At 37.0% G+C, this 13,338-nt stretch overlaps 1 protein-coding gene across 3 annotated transcripts in view; it reads right to left on the reverse strand.

Moving 5' to 3' along the window:
• Nucleotides 1-5,181: 5,181 nt before the first annotated feature.
• PHKB (phosphorylase kinase regulatory subunit beta) overlaps nucleotides 5,182-13,338 on the reverse strand; it is a 61,977-nt gene continuing 53,820 nt past the window's right edge. For 2 of the 3 annotated variants that reach the window (XM_054079104.1, XM_054079103.1), the window contains exons 27-31: nucleotides 10,883-11,017; nucleotides 9,678-9,807; nucleotides 9,169-9,276; nucleotides 7,705-7,845; nucleotides 5,182-6,073 (exon numbers count right to left, since the gene is read on the reverse strand). In XM_054079104.1, the coding sequence (XP_053935079.1) occupies nucleotides 5,936-6,073; nucleotides 7,705-7,845; nucleotides 9,169-9,276; nucleotides 9,678-9,807; nucleotides 10,883-11,017 (652 nt within the window). In that variant the 3' untranslated portion in view covers nucleotides 5,182-5,935. The remainder of the gene's footprint in view (nucleotides 6,074-7,704; nucleotides 7,846-9,168; nucleotides 9,277-9,677; nucleotides 9,808-10,882; nucleotides 11,018-13,338) is intronic. The other variant, XM_054079105.1, reaches the window with a different exon arrangement.

The following is a 13,338-nucleotide window of genomic DNA, read 5'->3' on the forward strand; positions in this document are numbered from 1 at the left end:
AAATATTTATTTTTTTTTGTTTGTATATGTGTTCAGTTAAAAACCTTGTGATGTGCTTTCCTTCAGTGAGAAGGCAGCAGAATGCATTTATATGGCTTCATAGTCCTTTAGACTCACTAAATAGGGAAACTAGCCTGTGTCCCCTACAGGCTATAGCAAAGTGCCTTAATGTTGAATATTCTGTCACTTCTCAAATTATTCCTTCCAAGAGACTGGTTGGAAAAAAATCCATGGGAGATCAGAGCTATATATGCTTGGCATTGTCAACATACCGAGTCACTAGCAACTCCTAAGTAGCATGGCACACATTTCATGACAGAATTGTAATTATGCAAACACAACTATACTGACTACACTAGCAGCACTGGCTCACATATGGGACACCTGTTCAGCTTGATGGCTTTTAAAAAATAATGTTCTCACACCCTTGACTGCATGTTGTCCATGGGAAATGTGGCCTTTTCATTCTGGGTAAGGTACTGCTTGTAATGATATGGAAAGCTTTATGCAGTAACAGCCTGTAGTCAGGGTGTGCATATACTGCCTGTGAAAAGAGAAGGGTGAAGAGTACAGCGATCTTGGGAGACCAGAAGGAAAAAGTCACAGAGTCTACAATGCTCTTCCTTCCAAATCAACAGATTTTTGCAAGAGGGATGAACCTTAACTGAAAAATGCTGCATCTAGCAGTGATGAGATGGAAAGGAGCCAGTGTCATGGAAAGCTCAGTAATAGTAGTCTTTAAATAATTCAGAGAGCCCAGGTAGTGCAACATCTAAGTTCTTTTAAAGTAATTTGTGTGTTGGAGCACTCCATATTATGATTGCTTTTTGAAGTTAATTATATCTTTTGGAGTTTATTTTGTCTGTTTCTCCTTACAAGAAGTTAAGTAAGCTTCAGCAAATACAGTATGGAATAGCCACTATGAAAACTTATGTTTTCCTCAAATTATATAATTTTTATTTGTACAGTAAGGAAAAAGACACAGAATATTCTAGCTTTTATTCTTAAATCCTTCTAATGGTAGTGTTTGGAGATCTCAATTACTGCTAAGAACATGAGGTGAACTGTAAGCAGAAGCCTAGAATTTGGAACTGTTGAATGCATCGACTCCCCCCTAATTATAGGGACAAACAATTCCTTCACTTATGAATACAACTTTGCTTCAGCTACTCTTTAATTCTGTAGAAATAAATGTGGGCTATGGCAATGTTATGAGTAAGCAGATTTCTTGATTAATTGCTGATAAGATGCAAACCTTTAAAAAGAATATTCTTCCAAGTAAACAGCTTTTCCTTCTTCAGTGTTAGTAATTTATGTCTTTGTCCAGCATACTTTCAGGGAAGAAAGACGAGTATCTTTTTTCTTCTCCATTTGCAGGTCGTTACCTTTTCCTTGCAATCTGATTTATTGTCACCAAGCTGCTGTTCTGGACTCCTTCTGTACTGACTGGTTTTTGTTTTTTTTTTTGTGAAATCTTGTATTTTAAAAAGGCATAAAGCTTTTTCTGACAATTCTTGGATGAATGCGTTTGCACAGAGAGAAACTGAATGAGTTCCAAACCATGGGTTGTAAATCTGTTTTTTGCTTAGGTGAGCAGTTGTAGTAGCAGAACGCTACAAGCTCCCAAGGCTAGAAAATTGAAGAGTACTTGTTCTGAATTTGCCAAACTTAAAATCTCTAATTCATGTGAGGAAATTCTGATTACATTTTCCCATGTTGATTCAGGTCATTTGGATAAGATGTATGCCTGCTGTGCTTTAGATTACAGTGGAGGAACTTCTAAAAGAGGTTTTACAGTAAAGATGTACCACTCAGCCTGTGATGCATGTCTCAAGATAATGAAACCAACCTGTTCTATCGTAAAGCAGATGCATGTAAACACTGTAGGTTAAGAGAACATGCTAAAGTCTTCTCTAAGAACATAGTTAATGTTTCCTCCACAAATTATGCAGTGTGATTGGTCTTCAGAAAATGCAAGTTCAGCTGTGTAGTATACCTAAATAAATGCATATTATCTGTCACTGGAACACAGAAAATTGTCAGGTTTGCTTGCCTAGGAGTCAGATTAGTCATCTGCCAGGAAAGTCTGAAGTGCAGTCAGATGTCTAATAGGTCAACAATACCAGTAATTTCAGGTTCTACTGGCTTAGCTAATTGACAACCACCTTGTAGAGACCACTTAGTAATACTATAGCCTTCCATGAGCAAACCAGGAGCTTGAGAGGCATGCATCCACCAGAGGCAACAAAGTGAAAAAAGACAGAGTTCAATATGCAGTGCCATTCCAATTCAAAGTGGAATTAGATTATATGTTTTAGTTTCTGTAACATTAACCAGAGTGGACACACATGCATTATTCATCACTCTTCAGTGATGTGGTAGAGAGGGGATTTTGAGGGTGTGTTTATTAATGATTTTCTTGGGAGTTGCTTTTCTGTAAGTTATATGGAGTGATATGCAAGTTTTATATCTGTGGTCTAGTACAGAAATAATATCATGTGAAGTCCTCTCTTCCCACATGCACTTAACGCTGAGTGGATTTCTTGATGTGCCCGGGCATAGAGCCTCCAAGTATCTTCTTTTCGACTGCTTCACTAAGGTTAAAGTTCAGTAAGAAATGGTTCCTACTTATTTTACTCTTCCCTCTTATGTGTGACGTCACCCTTTTTCCCCCCCTCTGTTTGGCCTTAACTTCATCACTAAAAACACCAGCTAGTGGCATTCTGAAATGGCTGTTCAAGCTTCATGCCACTTGCCCATAGGGATCAGCTTAATCCTGTGTGTATTGAGGTGAAGACAAAGGGAAGTTGCTCTGTCCCTCTCCTTCCCTTGTAAGAAGCACATCCTTTTACAGAATGCTTACAGAACTCTTGCAAACCTTTTAGGAGTCTTTGAATAAGACCCACCTCAAGCAGATTTTTTTACATTCCTTATATCTAGTATTTCTACATTTCTTTTTGTTCCAGCTCTTGCTAATGTGCAAAAGGAAAAGCATGCTCAAGTGGGATAAATACCTATACTTTACAGTTCCTAATGTCAGAGTGCTACAAAGGCAAATGAAAAGAATATAGCTTCCTTATTCTAAAACAAACACCCACAAAACCACAAGACCGCAACACCAAGGGGAAGTCATTTATGTTGTAGGTAAGATCCCAGCTGTGTTTCCTTCTAACCATCTCCCCATATTCCCACACACAACCATAAGTTCTCTCCTGCTTAAGTGTGAAAGGAGCATAAGTATGAACTGTGTGTAATGCAGCACGTTTCCTTTGAGCTCTCGGCAGTGTTGCATTTCGTGCTTATGGCACAGACTGTCTTCCTTGCTTATTTAATTTTCTCTTCCCATGCTGCAAGGCTTAGTTCATTAGGAGTAGTTTAAAAGGCTGTCACGCTTCTGGAGATAAGAATATATTTGGCAGAGGTCTTGTGGATAACAATTATCTAAAAAGCCAATCAAGCCATTTTCTTGATTGATTTTGGGATGAGATATACAGACTTCAGTGGAGTTAACTGCATCTCTGTCATTTCTTACACAAAGAAATTACAAAAGAACATTGGTATACTAGCTGTTATCAAATACACTACATGCTGACAGAACTTGATGACAAAACTTTATTCAGAAAAATGCTGCAACCGTCAGCCTTTTGATAGCATCAGGTTACATGCTCCAGGACTGATCCACCAAAAGTCTTTTCAAATCAGGGTTGTTTACTACATTTTCTGCTGTGCTGGATTACCAAGTAGTGAATAGGATTTCTCAGAGATTAATCTATTGTTAATCTGGTTGTCTGTATCTTTTCTGTATCAGTTGCACAAACTGCTCTGTAGGCAAAATAAAACTGAAAACTTATATGGAGGGAAGCAAGAAAGCTAACATCAAAAATGCCAAGAAGGTCAGATTTGAATGACATCAACTTCCTACCTTTTGAATTCTCTCAAGGAATACAGCAGTTCAAAATGTCTGATGTACTGTGAACGTGACACAGTACACTGTCACAGCAGTTAGAGTGAAAATGATGATTACGGCTAAAGGTGATTGAGTTGGGGGTTGGAGAGGGAGATGGGTTACATGTATTTACATCAGGAGTTGCCACTGCAGGTTGGTATTTCACCTCTTTCAAATAGCAGAGGAAAATGGAAATTTTTTTCAGTTGTTTACTTACCTGAATTCATTTCACTTGGCTCTCAGGAGTATCTGATGGAGGAATCTGGGAAAAAATAGTGTTTAAAAACTACCATTGTACTCAGTAGCTTTACTTTCATAGAATCATAAAACAGTTTGGGGTTTCAAATATCATGGAGAGTGGCTTGGAAACCACATCAGAAAATTCCCTCATCCCCGGGATGCATCTCATCAGGTCCCATTTATATGCGTTCAGGTTCCTCAGGTGGTCATGAACCTGACCCTCCTCTACAGTGGGAGGGGCTTTACACCCCCCCCCCCCCTTGTGCCCTTCTTGTTGTCCATTGACCCAGGACAGGTGAGGAGAGCGGTTTTCAGTGAAGACTGAGGCAAAAAAGTTGTTGAGTACCTCAGCTGCCTCCTCGTCCTTTGACACGAGGTCACCATTTTCACCCGTCAGTTTTGTTATGCTTTCTTTAACCTTCCTTTGCTGGTTTACATACCTGTGGAAGCCCTTTTTGTTAGTCTTCGCTTCTCTTGCCAAGTTCAGCTCCAGCTGCACCTTGGCCTTCCTGACTCCATCCCTCCACAAATGGGCAGCGTCCCTGTACTCTTCTGAGGTTCCCTGCCCCTGCTTGCACTGCCTGTGCAGTTGCCTCTTGCTCTTCAGTTTGACTAGCAGGTCTTGACTCAGCCACACTGGTCACTTCCCTTCCCTGCCTGATTTCCTGCATCTGGGGACGGAGCGCTCTTGCACCTCATGGAAAGCATCCTTAAATATTTACCAGCTCTGTTCTGCTTCCTTGTCCCTGAGGACCATATCCCAGGGCGTCCTACTGACTGCTATTTGAAGAGCTTGAAGCTTGTTTTCCAGGGGAGTCCAGTGGCACATTAAATGTTGCCAATAAAGCCAACAGGAGTTTCTGCATGTAACTTCAAGTATTTTTATGGACACAGTTTTTCATAAGCATTTGCTTTTTATTACTTTCACCAAAATAAAGCATATAGAAAACAGTGTTTTCACACAATTTAGAGATAAAGAAATGTATCTTGAATTCTCTAAAGCTTGATAGATTATGTAATAGAACATTTTTTTTTTCCTTCATTGATGTTAATTTTAAATACATCTTGTTTGTCCTATTTTTAAAAAAACTCCTATCTGGTTGCCATGCATTTACCTTGTTAACTTATAGATGCTTAGGCAACAGCTGGGAAACTGCAGTGATATTTATTGCTAGAAATAAAAAGTTGCTCTATTAGGATGAAAGCTGTATATTGTTATCAACTGGAAAATAAAAAGAAAAGTAAATGTACACTATCAACTGAAAAGAAAAACTTTAGAGAATAACAACTACTTTACCTTCACCTCCAATTTGTGTGAAATAATAATTAAAAAATCCAATTTTCATATTTCCACAGATTGGTATGCATGTTAATGATGGTATTTTCTGAATTTCATTTAGAATTTACAATAAACTTGTTTGTAACTACAAATAAATAGAGATATAAAGACAAAAATCTCATACTGCGTTCCTCTTGAAGTTACCAACTATGTTAAATGCGTAATTTATTTTAAGATCATAAATACAATTCCATTCAACTTAATCACCTATTATAGTACTAACTTCATATGCTCAGAGTTTCATGCTGCATAGTTTAAAAAAAAATAATTAGGTGGCACTTAGTATCCTTAATGGCACTTGCATTTGTGTTACTAGCCAGGGCTACTCTTCAAAACAGTAGTTTAATATATGTATGGAAATCACACAGAATGCTAAATAAAGCAATGATTCCTATGTCGTGTTTCAAGCTTTAGCTAATGGTACAAGGATCATCATTGCTTGCTTTCATTTCCCCTTCCAGCAATAAAGTGATCACAGCCTTACTCAAGTAGCTGCAAGTTCCCTTCTTTCCAGTTGGGTGAGTGTTGTAGAAAGCGGTCATGTCACCCTGCAGGAGAGGGGTAAGACGTTTCCATTAGTACCTTTGCTGTAGAGCAGGCGAGCACAGGTGAACAAGACTAGCATCGCAAATATTTTAGAAATGCAAATGCGTTGTTCAGACTCTAAAGCTGCAGCACAATTCTGCTCAATATTCAGAAATCTCCCACGTATACTTACTTACCTGAACATGTGGAAAACAGATCACTAAAATGTATTGCCGATATATCTTTACTGATTTCTCCAGTCCTGTACAGACATCATCTTCTTAATATTTTTAAAAAAAAAAAAAAAGTAACAGGTCTCGGAGAACAACTGCTCTCCTAAGAGATACAGCTACATGATTACTGTCTCGTATTGCACTGTGCTGCCACAGCATGGCTGTGAGCCAGGTCTTTAGGTGCACATGGAGAGATACTGACTAAAGATGTATCTGGGGGGAAAAATGTTTCCAAACAAAAATGTTTGGTTAGAACCAAACTACAGGTAGCACGTGAACTAATTCATTAATCACATTAACAAAATAGTTTTCCTTCACTGGACACCTGTTTTGCACAGTTAATGATGTTAAAATATCTGTTTAATCAAAATTACATAGTGGCTACTACAGTAAAAGTTCCACTCATTAATTAAGGAAATTGGTTACTTTCATTAAATCAAAGGCAGAGATTGTGTGGTGAAAATATTAGTCTTCTGTAGGTTCAGGATGTTTTTGAAATTATGGAGTAAATACTGACATTTATTACATGTTAATGGGGAATTTAAAAAGTTCAAATATTTGCAAGTCAGTTTAACGAAAGAGCATAGTTCAGACGACTTAGGAGTTTGTTAAGGAGAACTTGAGACAGAATATCATCAGAATAATCATAAGTAGGCTACAATTAACCACCAGTGAGCATATACCTGGGAATATGGGAAAGTCGGGTTTAAGCAACAGCCTTAAATATACTATTCACAACTATAATTTGGGATTTCTTACTAAAAGACAAAAAGGCATCATTCTAAGTAGATCTAGGCTTGGAAAAAAGATCCATCACTTTAATGGAGGCTAGGGCAGCACCAGGGAATACTGGGTTTTACATGGGATTTTTCTTCCTGTTCATAGCTGTCAGGAGTTTCCAGCTTGTCAGAGAACTTGGTAGCATATTCAAGATACTGTGTGGAGCTGGCATTTAACAGCCATTTATGTGGATGGTAAGTCTTACTTTGCTATGGCTGCAACTGCAAAGTCATTACCCTCCTTTCTTGCTACCTGTGTACACAAGATTAAAGTTCACAGTTCCCTTTTTTTTTTTTTTTTTTTGCTATTTTTACTCTTCTCTGACCTAACTAATTCTTAAATAATTCCTTCTCCTTTAGAGAGTATTAGAACTATTTCAGTGCTATGGAACATCATAAATGTTCTCTTCACCATACCATTTTGAATTTACAGTTCATCAATAAAGTACATACACATCTTTTATCTCTGCTTAAAGGCTCCTTGCAAACTGTTGCAGCACTTGGGTGTATTCATTTATTATTTGTTTTCCATTCTGAACTCCTATCAATTCTTTTTTATTCTGAACTACACAGAATGAACATTTGTAACTAACTTCGATAAGAATAGTAAGTTTATATGCAAGACAGTATTATCTTACTCACTTGTTTTTCAGCTCCATTTGTACTGCTGTGATCTTTCTGAAAGTCAGTAAATGCTTCTTGCACCACTTTGTCCAAGTCCACTTTGTCCTGGAACTCTAGCTCAGGATTTCTCTCCAAAATAACAGATATAACCATCAACAACTGGAAGGCAGAAAAAGACTGTGAGACTTTAAATTTGATTTGTTAAAATTCAGGTGACATAACAGCCCTGTTAATAACTGAATGTGCTTGTTTCAACCGGGAAGCCATTTAATAATGGCACAGGTAATAGTGCACAGATAATAGAATTCTGACTTTGATAGAAGAATCACTGAAAAAGTAGGCTTTTATGAAAGGTTACAATTTCTGGTGACTACCTAGTGAATGGCATTGTTAAAATGATTGACGTTAACATCTAACTTTGCTGGGAGCCAGGGAAGTTATTTTCCAGTTTATTCAGTTACAGTGTGGCTGCACAAATGCTGGTGCTCAGCCAGCAGAGAGGGTGAAAAGCAGCAAACACTAAAGCCTCAGCATTTGAGGCATAATCACGTATGTAATTTGTATAATCATACTATAACAAAGTTTATAGACATTAGACACAATAGACAAAGTTTAAAGTCAATGGACACCAACAATAAGTCTCAGTTCAAGAGAATTTACGTTCCTTATATCTGAAAGAGGTTTACAGTAGGAAGGTGAACACGATGTGTAACTTGCCATAATAAGTACAAGTGGGCCGCAAAGTCTATATTGATCATCTTGGGTTTTGATATTTGTGTTATCTTTCAGCAAAAATTAGGGATGTTCCACCAAGAACCATGACCAGTAGTTGTTAGCCAAAATTGGGATAGATTTGATTTCACTGTCGAGGAATACTCACAAGCACCAGAGGCATATGCTTCGGAACTAACAATGAACGCTGCTGACAGCACATATGTCAATTACCAAGGGTACAGATGCTTTTCATCTGTTCCAAAAGTATACGGGATGTGCACTGGTAGGGAAGTAGTTTAAACAGCCTCTTGCTTTACTGCTATATTTGGGAACATAAGGACGCTCAAAGTTGGTTGATTTGATAGCATAAAGCAACTTACCAGACAGCCTCACCAAAATGGGCACGAAGAATCTATTAAATGGCAAATTGATATTTGAAAGTAATTTCGGCCTAGGCCTACAAAACTGTTATGAAAAGGCACAGGCTCGGGACTCGAAGGAAAGCTACTTTGGAAATATTATTCTTATTAGTTTTTACCTTCTGTGACCTAATTATATTGGCACTGTCATTAATAATTAATCCGTTTACTAAAGAGGAAGAACATGAAAACTTAGTATATTCCAAACATGTTAACAGGAACCTGTTTAATCATACAAAATCTATGGAAAAACCACTGAAAGAAATGTTTATACTTAATATATTGTTTCTTCAACTATTTGAGCCTCAGTTACTACATTATGAAATTTCATTCATAGTAGGCCACAGACCTCTACAATAATTTGCCTGTATTCCGGCTGGTCGATATTTTGCAGCATATCTTCAACTAGAAGGGAAAAATTCATTTCATACATTGTCATATCCGATAAGGTTGGTTGCTGAAAAAAAAATAATACATTTACTCAAAACCTATTTGCATTAAATCAAAACAACCCCAGGCAGAGCCTATTTGCTTGTTGAATACATAATACTCAACCAAGAGTATTATACGACAACTCTAGGATCAAAAAGGGAGCAGATTTCAAAGTACATGACTTGGAAAGGATCTTCTAGACTTATGCTTTATGAACACATTTTAATAGAAATAACTCCATTCCATTCTACTTATATTTTACTGGGAACAAAAAAGAAAACTTGAAAACAGTATTTTTTTAAAATCATGACAGGAACTATTACCTTAAGTAATACATTATGGCATAAAATAAACATTAATGATAAAATAATTCACCGTTAATAGTCAGGTAGAGCAGAAATAACCGAAAATCTCTGCTGGTTTTACCTGGGGTAAAAATCTCCCTGCAACTATTAAGCCATTAGGAGTTCTCTCCAAAATCTGCCACACCCGATCATAGAATCCAGGAGGAGTTCGATTGAGAGAACCGTCTATGTGTCTTCGGTTTAGCCAGCCTCTGTGGACAAATTAAATGGAGAACTTCAAAGTAAAAAACTTTTAGAGATGCAGAACTAAGCCATTTTCTGTGGTGTAAGTCAGCAAGGTAAGCAGTGACATCAAACACATATTAATGATGCATATTCAGTATACATTGCGCTTTCTGGTACGTTACGCTGTAAAGCAAACAAAATCAAGATGCTCACCACATACAGCTTATGTGTGTACTTGTGCTTTATGTAACTGCAGTAGAAGAATTAACTATGAAATCTATCCAATGCAGTGCCCGTAACAGCGGTAGGCCGAATTCATCATGCCTAATCAATTTAAGTCACCATAAACTAAAACATAGTTAAACCAACTCTGTGGTACCTATGACAGCCAAGTTTATACACATTGAAAAAAAATAGTATTCGCTAGAATGTTAACATCTATCATACTACCATACAATAGACCTTTCTGCACACTAATGCCATTTTACTTTTGTGATAATCATAAATTTTAAGTGTTATCACTTCTAGAGACAGACACTGTCTGAAAAACACATGGTTAACTTTCACAAAATTAAATTACTAAGACAAGGCTTTTCAGCAAAGTAAGAGAATTAGTTGGGCTTTAGCTCAAACCAGAACAGTCTTCAACACTTTGTCTCACCATGAATGCTCTTTTTGGCAGCTAGTTACAGCTTGGAGAAAAGATTACAAGTTTCAGTCAGCACCACTATTTCTTGAATATCCTACAGAATGTCTGTTTTTAATTCACACAATAAGCTAGAAGAAAGAGGACACTGAACAGCAGACAAACGGTTCTTACAAGTTACTTAAGTAGACATTATAAGTAACTTTTGCATCCTTTCCCATCACAGGATATAATCCTTCACATTACTGCTGAAGGATAACATTTAGTGCAATGAAGTAAGACTTCCACATAGATAAAGATGAAAAGGTGCATTTTTGCCACCTGTGTAGTAAGTGTATTACTTATTGCAGATGCCTGGTGATTTCAGATGTATACAAAGTATTTCAGAAATTAAAATTACTTGAGCAGGCTATTATGAATGAAAACAGGTGCCGCAGACTCACACATCTCATTACCTCCCCTGCTGCTGTGGTTGAAGAATATCCAGCAGAAGCTGCTTCACTTCACTAGGGGACATCTGGTATAAGTCCTTGGCTGGCATATTCCCAGCGCGAATTTTTAATTCATGTTTCATAGCATGGATAATCCATCTGAAATAAAGGGAGGAAAACATTTATTAATTAAATATAAGATTTCCACATATGAAAAGTTAGTCTAATAAAATAGCTCATAAGAATTGCAGCTATTTGGCTGTCATAACATGTATAAAATATCAAACAATATTGCACTAGTCTTACTGTGTTGTGGAATTTACTCACATTTTGTGTTTGTAATATGCAACAAACTAAAAAGGATAATGCATGGATTTTAAGAAACGTTTGTGAAACATGCTTTTCTTAGGGAAGATATATTTGACTGCATATTTACCTATGTCTGATGTTCACCAAGACAAACATTTACCTGCCTTTTGATGTTAAAATTCCTACTCAAAATTACGCTCTGACAGTATATACATTTTGCTGATGAGTAAAAAAACCATAAAAAATTAATTGATTTTACATTTAAAAAGACCTCAGGGCTTATTTATAGTTTTAGCCTTTGAAATTAAATTCCTTTTTACAATCTATCACACTTTTCTTTCGCTACATCCTTTAGAAAAGATTCGATTAAATAAAAATATGCAATAGTGAAAATTTTTCAGCCTTGGGTATCAGAGAGGCAGAACTTTGCAAATTACTGCAAGAAATTGCTGAATTTTATTCTGCATGTTATAGAAAAACAGTGTTACAGTCTCTAATAATATCAAAGATTAAATAATGCACAGATACATCTGAGATGAGGTAACTAAGCACAGAGCTCAGTCTCTTACCATCTTCATTGCTTCAGTTCAAGTAGCTATTACTATCAAAAGAGAAAAGAAACTTTAAACTAGTTTTTCTTCAAACAGTCCATCCTATAACACCTGATCAAGTCTGATTACATCAAAGAGCTTAAATGTGTTTATCAGAAAATGCAGAGCATTCCTAAGAGAGCTACCTCATCATCAATATAGCCATGTTCCACAGGCATTGAATTATTTAGCCTACAAGGTACAGAATGTTTTCATTTATGTAAGTCAAGCCACAATCTTTTCTGAAGGATTCTTAGTAACGAGACAGAATTCTGAGATGTCAGGGCAACTGATTCACCATTGCTTTAAATTTGAGGTTCGTAGGACCATTAATTGAAGGTGCAATATATAAGAGAATACTAGGCAACATGGATGTATTACATTATCCAGAACACACTATGTTCATTTATTTTAGTGGGCGAATAGCATCCTCCTACTGTTACCAATAGTAACAAACAGAACTGGCTTAGGGATTGTTTCATTTTTCACTTATGACTCAAATGCATCTGCGTGGAAGTCATTCACTTTGCAGCACCCTGCAAAAGAGAGCGAAGTCAAGAGTGGACCTCCTCCTGAACTCTTCACTGATAAAAGGTGAGTAGAAGTCAGTTGGTTGGAGGTTTTTACAGTAATAAGGCTGTCAGGAACTTGAACTACTTCAATATGACACCCTGAAAATGAATCAATAACAAGACACTAAGTCAAATCATAAGCAAACTAGAACAGCATTTCTTCGAGAAGGTTAATTTTTCTCACTGGAGCGGGTAAGAACACCAAAATAAAAGAAATCAAACCCCTAGCATTCATCTTGAAAGAAAATACAAATTGCAAAAGCATTAGAAAACAACAAGGTGAGGAAAGAAGAATGGCATGGATCTGTAGAGGGTACAGAAAAAGTATTTAAGTGCAAAAGGACCGATGTACTTGCATTAATTGTATTACATTACATGTAACACGGGTGATTGGAAAAGTGTTTTGTTTCATGATGACTGGCATGTACTCCTGAAAAGGAAGCATGAATTTTGTGTGCTACAAAGATGGCCAGCATCTGCCTTCAGTGCCGAAATGCTATATTTTCCTCTATGAAAAAAATACAGAAGATGGAACACATTGAGTTCTCATTTTAAAGCATGCTCACTAACTATGTGACTCTCAGTCAGCAGCAGCTGGCCTCTTCAAAGACGTGCTAATTCAAAAGCATTTGTCTCTTCCTGAATGTGAAAAACCATTTCTGTAGATAGTAATGCAAATGCAGATACCATGGAGTATGATGACAATCCAGCACAGCACTTCCAACACCTGATCAAAGAACTGAATGGAACAATCCAGTAGGTAAATGATGTTTTAAACTTGATTTACGTTTGTGGTCCCTAGGCTATGTGTAGCTTATCCTAACCTATGCAGTACAGAATTGGACAATTATGTAGCTGATACACAGTCAAAAAGTGCCGAGTGTCTGTAACTGGGATACTATTCAATTGACAGGGGGTTGATTTGGGGTTTTTTGAAGAACAAAAAGACATTTTTAGCAACCTTATAGGACAAATCAGGTTTTTCCTCACCAAGACAATTAAGTATTTT

The sequence above is a fragment of the Cuculus canorus genome, chromosome 13 (genome assembly GCF_017976375.1).
Source record: "Cuculus canorus isolate bCucCan1 chromosome 13, bCucCan1.pri, whole genome shotgun sequence".
In the NCBI taxonomy this organism is placed as follows: Eukaryota; Metazoa; Chordata; class Aves; order Cuculiformes; family Cuculidae; genus Cuculus; species Cuculus canorus.